This window comes from Oncorhynchus tshawytscha, linkage group LG20 (assembly GCF_018296145.1).
Source record: "Oncorhynchus tshawytscha isolate Ot180627B linkage group LG20, Otsh_v2.0, whole genome shotgun sequence".
NCBI classification, from domain to species: Eukaryota; Metazoa; Chordata; class Actinopteri; order Salmoniformes; family Salmonidae; genus Oncorhynchus; species Oncorhynchus tshawytscha.
In genome coordinates this window covers 22,373,545-22,385,746 of record NC_056448.1, presented here as the reverse complement: position 1 = coordinate 22,385,746, position 12,202 = coordinate 22,373,545, and the positions used below count along the sequence as shown (strand labels likewise).

Genomic DNA, 12,202 nt, shown 5'->3' with positions numbered 1-12,202 from the left:
CTGATTTTTAGGGGTCCAGATTTTTCAGCTCTTTCAGAACATCAGCTATCTGGATTTGGGTGAAGGAGAAATGGGGAGGCTTTTGAGAGTTGCTGTGGGGGGTGCAGGGCTGTTGACCGGGGTAGGGGTAGCCAGGTGGAAAACATGGCCAGCCGTAGAAAAATGCTTCTTGAAATTCTCAATTATCATGGATTTATCGGTGGTGACAGTGTTTCCTAGCCTCAATGCAGTGGGCAGCTGGGAGGAGGTGCTCTTATTCTCCATGGACTTTACAGTGTCCCAGAACGTTTTTGAGTTTGTGCTACAGGATGCATGGGTCATCTGTGTGTTCACCCGCACCCGCCTGCAATTGACAATAACACTTCTGCAACTGCCCAACTTTTGGCTATGTGAAAAGTGAAAATCTGAGGCCGGCACCCGACCCTAACCCGCTAATATAGAAAATGTGCTGTAGGCTACAGTCACTTGGAAAATTCCAGAAAATAATGGCATGGCTCAAGAAGCTTCTGATAGGCTAATTGACGTAATTTGAGTCAATTGGACGTGTACCTGTGGATGTATTTCAAGGCCTACCTTCAAACTCAGTGCCTCTTTGCTTGACATCATGGGAAAATCAATAGAAAACAGTCAGAAAAAAGATTGTATACCTCCACAAGTCTGGTTCATCCTTGGGAGCAATTTCCAAACACCTGAAGGTACCACATTTGTCTGTTCAAAGAATGGTACACAAGTATAAACACAATGGGACCACACAGCCATCATACCGCTCAGGAAGGAGACTCGTTCTGTCTCCTAGAGATGAATGTGCTTTGGTGCAAATCAATCCCAGAACAACAGCAAAGGACCTTGTGAAGATGCTGGAGGAAAAAGGTACAAAGATATCTATTTCCACAATAAAACGAGTCCTTTATCGACATAACCTGAAAGGCCGCTCAGCAATGAAGAAGCCAATGCTCCAAAACCGCCATAAAATAGCCAGACTATGGTTTGCAACTGCACATGGGGACAAAGATTGTACTTTTTTGGAGAAATATCCTCTGGTCTGATGAAACAAAAATAGAACTGTTTGTCCATAATGACCATCGTTATGTTTGGAGGGAAAATGGGGAGGCTTGCAAGCTGAAGAACACCATCCCAACCGTGAAGCACGGTTGTAGTAGCATCATGTTGGGGGGTGCTTTGCTGCAGGAGGGACTGGTGCACTTCACTAACTAGGTGGCATCATGAGGCAGGAAAATTATGTGGATATATTGAAGCAACATCTCAAGACATCAGTCAGGAAGTTAAAGCTTGGTCGCAAATGGACAATGACTCCAAGCATACTTCCAAAGTTGTGGCAAAATGGCTTAAGGACAACAAAGTCAAGGTATTGGAGAGGCCATCACAAAGCCCTGACCTCAATTCTATAGAAAATGTGTGGGCAGAATTGAAAAAGCTTGTGCGAGCAAGGAGGCCTAGAAACCTGATTCAGTTACACCAGCTCTGTCAGTAGGAATGGGCCAAAATTCACATTATTGTGGGAAGCTTGTAGAAGGCTACCCAAATTGTTTGACCCAAGTTAAATGGAGTGTAGGCTATTTGGTGCGCATACAGGCACACGCTTTAATCACACAAACAGTGTTACATTTTGGTACACCAGAATTACATTCATTTCCAATGAAACGCTGCATTTGCCATGCAGCATTGCGTTGCAGAGGCAGTTGCGCAGACGGCTTTACAGAAATGGTAGCAGAAGGTGAATGTTGAACTTTTGTTGCATACATATCCTGATGCTGCGTACTACTTTGCGCAATGACACTGACAGTCTCATTGCACAAAATAGTACACAGCATCATCAGGATATATGTATGCAACAAAAGTTCAACATTCACCTTCTGCTACCACTTCTGTCAAGCCATCACACCGAACGCACTGCAACTGCCTCTGCAACGCAACCAAAATACAATGACGCTGTCGGTGTGATCGCAGCCTTAAATGTAGGCTTACGCACTAATGCCAGATAGCCTAAAATAATGAAATAAAAGCGTAAATGTAGCCTATAGACATAAATTGCACAAGACTTATACATTTATGGATTTTTTGTAAGGTATTGTTTTCTCTTTATTCAACCCTTTAACCGCAGGGATTGCGGGTTACGAGTCAACATTCGCATCACTATGACACTACATTGCCCCCTGCTGTTCATTTTTAGACTATCTCTTGCATTGAGTTTCATTAATTTCCTTCCCACTGACGGATGGATGGAAAGTAGGATGTGAGTTTCAATAGAGACATACATTGCATATCAGACAATTAACAAATATTTGTATGCGTATGGATCAACCATTCCTTCAGACAGGTGTCGGTTTTAAAAGATAGAAAAGGTATCAAACAGTCCCTTAACTTACAGTAAATTATCATAACATATAATAACATAAATATAAATAGCATACTCCTATATCTAAAATGACTACAGTATGACTCATTAGGACTACTGTATAATTTGATCAAGAGACTCATACAGAAATCTCTACAGATTCATTACTTCAGATTAAAATAAACAAAGAATAAATTAGAAATATATCTCCCATCAAAAAACCTTCTGCATACCTCTTCAATGCAGAGAGACATAGGGACCTAAATTTGGCCAATTTGATTACATTCAAATAAATTGTGAAGCTGTGATAGTATTCTATTAGTAGGATGTACAAATATTATAAGTAATTCAGTATCATTTTATCAGCAGGTGTAATGTCGTACTACTTGTTGTAAGCATTAATGAGCCCTTTCACTGTTGTATTATCAACTCATATGATATGCCTTATGAAAGTGTTACCCGTAATTCTATATCATTGACACTTCAGTTACAGTACTTCAGAGGTCAGTGCAGTATGCTGACACTGCGGTCAGCCACAGCAAATGCTGGCAGCAGTGGGCCACTAAAGGCGTGTCTGACCGAGTGCAACACAGCACTGGAGTCTGGGTCATAAAATATCAGGGTCTGACTAGGCCAGTCCAGGAGTAGCCCTAGACTCTTGGGCTTGTGGACCACATGCAGGGGTGTGTTCTTCCCCGCATGGCAGAAGGAGAAGTCCCCATTGTATTTGGAGAGCACCCAGGACTGGATGTTGTAGCCCAGGCGGGAGTCGTTGCCCGAGCCCTTGCGCCCCATGCTGGAGTAGCATACCCCCACCTTGAAGGCCCCGCTCTCACCCATGTCAATCACCCAGCTGTGGGTGCCGGAGGAGATGGCCAGGGTGCCCAGCGCATTGGGCCAGCAGTCGAAGCGTGCTGGGTTGTAGGGCGGGGACTGGCGTGACCACTTAGGCAGGAAGGTCAGAGTGCAAAGGTCTTCTGAGAGGGAAAGTGCGGAGCTGACAGTGCGCTCGTCAAATGTCAGATTTGCTGAACCATAAGCTTAAGAGAGAGAGGGAAGAGAAGAGTGTATTTTTATTCAGAATTAATTAAGCACTTATTGCCAGTTGTTCAGACACTAACTACAACTATTTGAAACTACTGTATCCTGAACTAGAAGTTGCCCTGGCCTGTATCATGTTACCAGTTGGTCCCAGCAGTATGGCGCTGGCCCACAGGCCCCTCATGAGTTTGCTTTCACTACAGCTGGCGTTCAGGTTGAGATGGTCGGTGTCATGAGGCTCACCCACCCCTTCTGCCTCCTCAATCCTGATACACACACAAACGAGGCAAGTCATGTAAATCTGGATAATGAACAACGCAGGATTGTTTCACCAAGTGGTTGAGCAAATATACATGTCAAAACAGAATATTTACCTCTCAGCTATTTCCTGGCCAGAGGTCTGAAACACAAGAGAGCGTCAACGATGATTTACAGCAACCAAGTGTATCATTATTATCATCATCATTTGCACCACCATCACCACCTATTTTTTCATCCTTCTTTCCTCCACATCTATACACTCCCACGTCCCACCCTCTATAGTTGTTCTAAATAATTTATATACACACTAGAATGCTGATGCTACGTATTAGGATGCTGTGAAGCCACCGGTCAGCCATTTTGGTACTCCCCAGTAAGAGCAGTTCTCCAAAGGAATGTATGGAATATAATGTAAAAGTATGCCTTAAAGGGGCAATCTGCAGCAGCTACATTCATTTTTGGACTTATAAATTAATGATTTGTACACATTGATTCTTGAAGAATATAACTTAAATGCCTCATGAGCTTACTTCAACTGCCGTACCTCATCAGTACCCAAAATGTAAGCTTGTTTTACTCCAATGTTTGCCAACAAAGTGAATGTAAACAAACACGGTATAGCCGCAAATCATAGTTAAAACTATAATTTTTATATAATTGACTTTTAGTCCTTGCATCCATAGCTCGGTCAATGAATTTGAGAGTGGTTACATTTCTCCAGCCCCATACCTCAGCTTCTTAGCGAAACAGTGGCAGAGAGATTGAGCACCCCCTATCAGTCATCTAGTGTTTATTTTATTTATTTATTTTATTTCACTTCACCTTTTTTTAACCAGGTAGGCCAGTTGAGAACAAGTTCTCATTTACAACTGCGACCTGGCCAAGATAAAGCAAAGCAGTGTGACACAAACAACAACAGACTTACAAATGGAATAAACAAACATGCAGTCAATAATACAATAGAAAAAGTCTATATACATTGTGTGAAAATGAGGTAGGATAAGGGAGGTTAGGCAAATAAATAGGCCATAGTGGTGAAATAATTACAATATATGTCACGTTCTGACCTTTATTTCCTTTGTTTTGTCTTTATTTAGTATGGTCAGGGCGTGAGTTGGGGTGGGCAGTCTGTTTGTTTTTCTATGTCTGGTTTCTGTTTCGGCCTAGTATGGTTCTCAATCAGAGGCAGGTGTCGTTAGTTGTCTCTGATTGAGAATCATACTTAGGTAGCCTGGGTTTCACTGTTGGTTTGTGGGTGTTTGTTTCCGTGTGTGTGTTTGTCGCCACACCGGTACTGTTTCGGGTTTTGTAGATTTCACGTTATCGTTTATTGTTTTTGTTCGAGTGTTCATTTGTCTTTATTAAAAACATTATGGACACTTACCATGTTGCGCTTTGGTCCACCTCTCCTTCTTCCTAAGACAAGCGTTACAGAAACACCCACCAACCAAGGACCAAGCAGCGTGGTAACAGGCAGCAGCAGCAGAAGGAGAGGCAGAGATACCTGGAGAACTGGACTTGGGAGGAGATTCTGGACGGAAAAGGACCCTGGGAACAACCAGGGGAATATCGCCACCCCAAAGCAGAGCTGGAGGCAGCGAAAGCAGAGAGGCGGCATTATGAGGAGCTAGCACGGCAGCACGGCTGGAAGCCCGAGAGAAAGCCCCAAAAATGTCTTGGGGTGGGGGGGGACACGGGGAGTGTGGCGAAGCCAAGTAGGAGACCTGCGCCAACTTCCCGTGCTTACCGGAGAGAGAGAGGGACCGGGCAGGCACCGTGTTATGCGGTGGAGCGCACAGTTTCCCCAGTGCGTGTGCATAGCCCGGTGCGGTACATTCCAGCTCCTCGTATCGGCCGGGCTAGAGTGGACATCAAGCCAGGTGCCATGAAGCCGGCTCTACGCATCTGGTCTCCAGTGCATCTCCTCGGGCCGGCGTACATGGCACCAGCCTTATGCGTGGTGTCCCCGGTTCACCAGCACAGCCCAGTGCGGGCTATTCCAGGCCGCACTGGCCTGGCTACCGGGAGCATTCAACCAGGTAAGGTTGGTCAGGCTCGGTGCTGAAGAGCTCCAGTGCGCCTGCACGATCCGGTCTATCCAGTGCCGCCAGAGCCTTCCTCCTGTCCTGAGCCGCCAGAGTCTCCCATCTGTCCTGAGCCGCCAGAGTCTTCCGTCTGTCCTGAGCCACCAGAGTCTCCCGTCTGTCCTGAGCCGCCAGAGTCTCCCGTCTGTCCTGAGCCGCCAGAGTCTCCCGTCTGTCCTGAGCCGCCAGAGTCTCCCGTCTGTCCTGAGCCGCCAGAGTCTCCCGTCTGTCCTGAGCCGCCAGAGTCTCCCGTCTGTCCTGAGCCGCCAGATGCTCCCGTCTGTCCTGAGCCGCCAGTCTCCCGTCTGTCCTGAGCCACCAGAGTCTCCCGTCTGTCCTGAGCCGCCAGAGTCTCCCGTCTGTCCTGAGCCGCCAGAGTCTCCCGTCTGTCCTGAGTCACCAGAGCCGCCAGTCAGCCAGGAGCCGCCAGAGCCCCCAGCCAGCCAGGAGCCGCCAGAGTCGTCAGTCAGCCAGGAGCAGCCAGAGCCAGCCAGCCAGCCAGGAGCCGCCAGAATCGCCCTTCACTCCGGAGCTGCCGGAGTCTCCCGCCTGTCCGGCGCTGCCGGAATCTCCCGTCCATTTGGGACCCATGGCTAGGGTCCCCTGTCGGAGGTCGGTGGCAAGGGTCGCCGCTCATAGGAGGACACGGGGGCGGTTGAGGAGGCGGACAAAAACTGTGGTGAAGAGGGGTCCACGTCCCGCGACAGAGCCGCCACCGCAGACAGACGCCCACCCAGACCCTCCCCTATAGGTTCAGGTTTTGCGGCCGGAGTCCGCACCTTTGGGGGGAGGAGGGGTACTGTCACGTTCTGACCTTTATTTCCTTTGTGTTGTCTTTATTTAGTATGGTCAGGGCGTGAGTTGGGGTGGGCAGTCTGTTTGTTTTTCTATGTTTGGTTTCTGTTTTGGCCTAGTATGGTTCTCAATCAGAGGCAGGTGTCGTTAGTTGTCTCTGATTGAGAATCATACTTAGGTAGCCTGGGTTTCACTGTTGGTTTGTGGGTGTGTGTTTCCGTGTGTGTGTTTGTCACCACACGGTACTGTTTCACGTTATCGTTTAATGTTTTTGTTCAAGTGTTAATTTTCTTTTTTTTAAACATTATGGACACTTACCATGCTGCGCTTTGGTCCTCCTCTCCTTCTTCCCAAGACAACCGTTACAATATAGCAATTAAACACCGGAGTGATAGATGTGCAGAAGATGAGTGTGCAAGTAGAGATACTGGGGTGCAAAGGAGCAAAATAAAAATAAAAAATAACAGTATGGGGGATGAGGTAGTTGGATGGGCTATTTATAGATGGGCTAAGTACAGGTGCAGTGATGTGTGAGCTGCTCTGACAGCTGGTGATTAAAGTTGAAGGAGATATGAGTCTCCAGCTTTAGTGATTTTTGCAGTTAGTTCCAGTCATTGGCAGCAGAGAACTGGAAGGAAAGGTGGCCAAAGAGAAATGGGCTTTTTTGGGTGACCAGTGAGATATACTTGCTGGAGCGAGTGCTACTGGTGGGTGCTGCTATGGTGACCAGTGAGCTGAGATAAGACTGTGCTTTACCTAGCAAACTTATAGATGACCTGGAGCCAGTGGGTTTGGCGACGAATATGAAGCGAGGGCCAGCCAACGAGAGCATACAGGTCGCAGTGGTGGGTAGTATATGGGGCGTTGGTGACAAAACGAATGGCACTGTGATAGACTGCATCCAATTTGCTGAGTAGAGTGTTGAAGGCTATTTTGTAAATGACATCGCCGAAGTCAAGGATCGGTAGGGTGGTCAGTTTTACGAGGGTATGTTTGGCAGCATGAGTGAAGGATAATTTATTGTGAAATAGGAAGCCGATTGTAAATTTAATTTTGGATTGGAGATGCTTAATGTAAGTCTGGAAGGAGAGTTTACAGTCTAACCAGACATCTAGGTATTTGTAGTCCACATATTCTAAGTCAAAGTGTCTCCCCCTTTGAAGAGGGGGAAGACCGCGGCTGCTTTCCAATCTTTGGGAATCTCAGACGATACGAAAGAGGTTGAACAGGCTAGTAATAGGGGTTGCAACAATTTCTGTTAGAAATTTCTGTTAGAAAAAGCTAGCCTTTGCTTCCCTATCTGCCTGTTCCTAACTGCCTAACATGCATTGGTTCCTAACTTCCCTGAAAAGTTGCATATCACGGAGGCTATTCGATACTAATGCAGTACGCCACAGGATGTTTTTGTGCTGGTCAAGGGCAGTCAGGTGTGGGGTGAACCATGGGCTATATCTGTTCCTGGTTCTAAATTTTTTGAATGGGGCATGCTTCTTTAAGATGGTGAGGAAAGCACTTTTAAAGAATAACCAGGCATCCTCTACTGTCGGAATGAGGTCAATATCCTTCCAGGATACCCAGGCCAGGTTGATTAGAAAAGCCTGCTCGCGGCCTCCCGGGTGGCGCAGTGGTCTAAAGCACTGCATTGCATTGCTAGCTGTGCCACCAGAGACTCTGGGTTCGAGCCCAGGCTCTGTCGCAGCCGGCCGCAACCTGGGAGGTCCATGGGGCGATGCACAATTGGCCTTGCGTCGTCCGGATTAGGGAGGGTTTGGCCGGTAGTGATATCCTTGTCTCATCGTGCAATAGCGACTCCTGTGGCGGGCCGGGCGCAGTGCACGCTGACCTGGTCGCTAGGTGTACGGTGTTTCCTCCGACACATTGGTGCGGCTGGCTTCCGGGTTGGATGCGTGCTGTGTTAAGAAGCAGTGCGGCTTAGTTGGGTTGTGTTTCGGGGGACGCATGACTCTCGACCTTCGTCTCTCCCGAGCCTGTACGGGAGTTGTAGCAATGAGACAAGACAGTAACTACTAACAATTGGATCCCATGAAATTGGGGAGAAAAAATATTTTTTTTTTTAAAGACTGCTCTCTGAAGTGTTTTAGGGAGTGTTTGACAGTGATGAGGGGTGATGAGCGTTTGACCTATTACGGATACAGGCAATGAGGCAGTGATCGCTGAGATCTGGTTGAAGACAGCAGAGGTGTAGTTGGAGGACAGGTTGGTTAGGATGATATCTATGAGGGTGCCCGTGTTTACGGATTTGGGGTTGTACCTGGTAGGTTCATTGACAATTTGTGTGAGATTGAGGTCATCAAGCTTAGATTGTAGGATGGCCGGGGTGTTAAGCATATCCCAGTTTAGGTCACCTAACAGCACGAGCTCTGAAGATAGATGGGGGGCAATCAATTCACATATGGTGTCCAGGGCACAGCTGGGGGCAGAAGGTGGTCTATAGCAAGCGGCAACAGTGAGAGACTTGTTTCTGGAAAGGTGGATTTTTTAAAGTAGATGCTCAAATTGTTTGGGCACATACCTGGATAGTAAGACAGAACTCTGAAGGCTAACTCCGCCCCCTTTGGCAGTTCTATCTTGTCGAAAAAAATATATAGTTAGGGATGGAAATTCCAGGGTTTTTGGTAGTCTTCCTAAGCCAGGATTCAGGGTTGGCAGAGTGTGCTAAAGCAGTGAATAAAATAAATTTAGGGAGGAGGCTTCTAATGTTAACATGCATGAAATCAAGGCTTTTATGGTTACAGAAGTCAACAAATTAGAGCGCCTGGGGAATGGGAGTGGAGCTAGGCACTGCAGGGCCTGGATTAACCTCTACATCACCAGAGGAACAGAGGAGGAGTAGGATAAGGGTATGACTAAAGGCTATAAGAACTGGTCGTCTAGTACGTTCGGAACAGAGAGTAAAAGGACCAGGTTTCTGGGCACGGTAGAATAGATTCAAGGCATAGTGTACAGACAAAGATATGGTAGGATGTGAATACAATGGAGGTAAACCTATGCATTGAGTGAAGATGAGAGAGATATTGTCTCTAGAAACATCATTTAAACCAGGTGAGGTCACTGCATGTGTGGTAGGTGGAACTAAAGAGTTAGCTAAGGCATATTGAGCAGGGCTAGAGGCCCTACACTGAAATAAGGCAATAATTACTCAACAAAACAGCAATGGACAAGGCATATTGACATTTGGGAGAGGCATGCGTGGCCGAGTGATCAATTGGGTCCAGTGAGTAGCTGGAGACACAGCGATTCAGACAGCTAGCGGAAGTGCCTTAGAGGGACGTCGCAACGGAAGGAGTCAGTTGTAGCCCCAGTGTATATATAAATCATTGGTCTCTCCCTCCCTACCTGTACCCATCTCCCTTACTCACTGCCAGCTGTATGTCTGGTGTGTTTGTGAGGGTGTGCACCAGACGTGTGCGCGTCTGTGTGAGCATAGCCAGGGCCTGGCCCCAGTGGGCTCTCTGGGTGAGAAGGCACTGCTCCACCCTCTCCTCCTCCCTCTGCACCGCTTCCAGCAGCCGCTGTTCCTCCTCCTCCACCGCCTCCCTCACCACACTGACCTGGGCCACCACTTGCTCCCGAGCCCCGCTTGCCTCTACCTGCATGGACACACAGCAGAGGGCATAGGGGACACAGCAAAAAGATTTTTATGGAATCCATTAGATATCTGTGTGTAGAGCTTGCGATTCCAAAGCTGTATGAAGTGTAAGCACATAAGGGACAGTGTGAGTGTCACAGGGCTGCTCACCTGCAGTGCCCGCTCTTTGGCAGTCAGGGTCTGGTTGATAAAGCGCTCCATGCGCTGGGCCTGCAGCTGCATTTTCTCACATATGTTAACCAGTTGGTTCTGTTCAGGACAACACACACACACACACATTCAGTGACTGGCATAAAATGAGACTGGTGTTGGACTTGAAAATCACAGAGCTGATCAGGTACATTCTCAAAAGCAGCGACCCACTATCCTGATAAGCTTATTCCTGTAGTGCTGAACTGCCATCACCAACATGTCATTGTGTATCCTGAAATAGAAAATAATTTAGAAGAGCACTGATGATAATTGATGCTGCCTCTTCCCAACAGCTTGAAACTCTTGTCTCCTCACACCCCATGACACATCAACAGGGGAAACTCCTCAGTCTGGTGTGGGATAAGTGTGGCACACCCTACACACCCACCAGGCATGTGAACACACACTTTCAAAAGACAAACCAGCTGACCCTTTGTACTGTCGTACCCCAGGTAACCAAAGGTATACTCAGTTTGCCTGTTGCATTCTCACTCCTAACTCTAGGTAAACAAAGTCTCCTGGCCCCATTCACTGTGACCAAGGTCCATATGACGCACAATATGCAGCTTAAATGTAACTGCTCAAAAAGGACATGGTGTTATTAATAGGTGGTATATTCTAATGGTATTACTACAAGAGACTACATCTGGATAATATGATTTCGGGAAAAGTCTGGGTTCTCACCCTAACGCCTGTCACTCTGCTGACCAGGGGTGTCACTGTGTGGCTCTGGCAGGATCCCGCTATGGTGCAGTGCAAGCATATACGTTTCTGCTCGGAGCTGCAGAACCAGTCCAGGTCTGATTCATGTTCCATGCAAAGTTCCGATTCACCTGAGAATTTTCCGGATTCTGAGTCGGAGGTGATCACCACTGATGTAGCGGCAGCCTTTCTAGACAACCTGGAGACGACTTTAGCTGACAGAGTTTCATGTTGGTGTACATCCAAGGAGAAGAAAATCGGCTGTTGTAAATCCATATTAAAGTCTCCCGAACTTTCTCGAACTTCCACTCCAGTGTCTGGGTCCTCTCGCAAAGACACAGGTGTCAAACCACATGATTCTGGCTCCGCGCTCATGGCACGTCAAATAGCCTACTAGGCTAATAGCAATAGAACGCGACAGGTGGCTTCAGTAGCCAATCTACTGCAGTTATAACACAGGTGTATCAAGGTATGAACACGGAAGTAACACGTACACTAGAGCTGAAAAGCAAGTTTAGCAACAACTGCAACAACGGGGCAGTATCAATGAAAAAAACCCTACATTATCTTTTAGCTTTACATATATTATAGTTTAGTATAGGCTATATATTTGAATATTGTATAATTCAATAAACAAAATAAGCCTACATTTAGCGTCCTGGAACTGTATAGGCTATGCCTACATTTCAATTATGAAAATTTATTTTGAGACGCGTTCAAAACAACTGGGAACTCGGATAAATACGACTGGGAAAAATCGATTTGAACCGTCATCCAACTCGGAATTACAATTTGGGAACTCGGGCCTCTTTCTAGAGTCCCGATTATCTGACCTGAAGATCACTGGTGTCACGATTTGACCTCGTATTTTTCCGAGTTCCCAATTGTCTTGTAAGTGGCAACATGACCGAGTTTATGACTTGCAATTCTGAATTGGATGACCATTCAAAGTCCGTGCTTCATTTTTTCCGAGTTCCCATTTATCTTGAACGCACTGTAGTTGGAGGTTCCCGAGTTCCCAGTTGTTTTAAAACACAGCAATATGCACATGACTGATTATACCGGGGGTCGTTCACTTCATGTCTGAAACTCTGATAGGACTGCCTGGAGTTTCTGATTTGGGAATTTTCCGAATAAACCATTAGGAAGCTCTATGCAAAT

The 12,202-nt window shown here is 46.8% G+C and overlaps 1 protein-coding gene across 1 annotated transcript; it reads right to left on the bottom strand.

Annotated features, from left to right (window-relative positions):
- Positions 1-1,862: 1,862 nt before the first annotated feature.
- On the bottom strand, positions 1,863-11,531 carry bspry (B-box and SPRY domain containing). Its single transcript, XM_024382314.2, has 6 exons — positions 11,024-11,531; positions 10,298-10,396; positions 9,918-10,148; positions 3,772-3,797; positions 3,539-3,663; positions 1,863-3,396 (listed from the first exon to the last, which is right to left on the bottom strand). Exons 1-6 carry the CDS (start codon positions 11,414-11,416, stop codon positions 2,861-2,863), a joined length of 1,410 nt encoding a protein of 469 aa, XP_024238082.1. The 5' UTR covers positions 11,417-11,531; the 3' UTR covers positions 1,863-2,860.
- Positions 11,532-12,202: the final 671 nt, after the last annotated feature.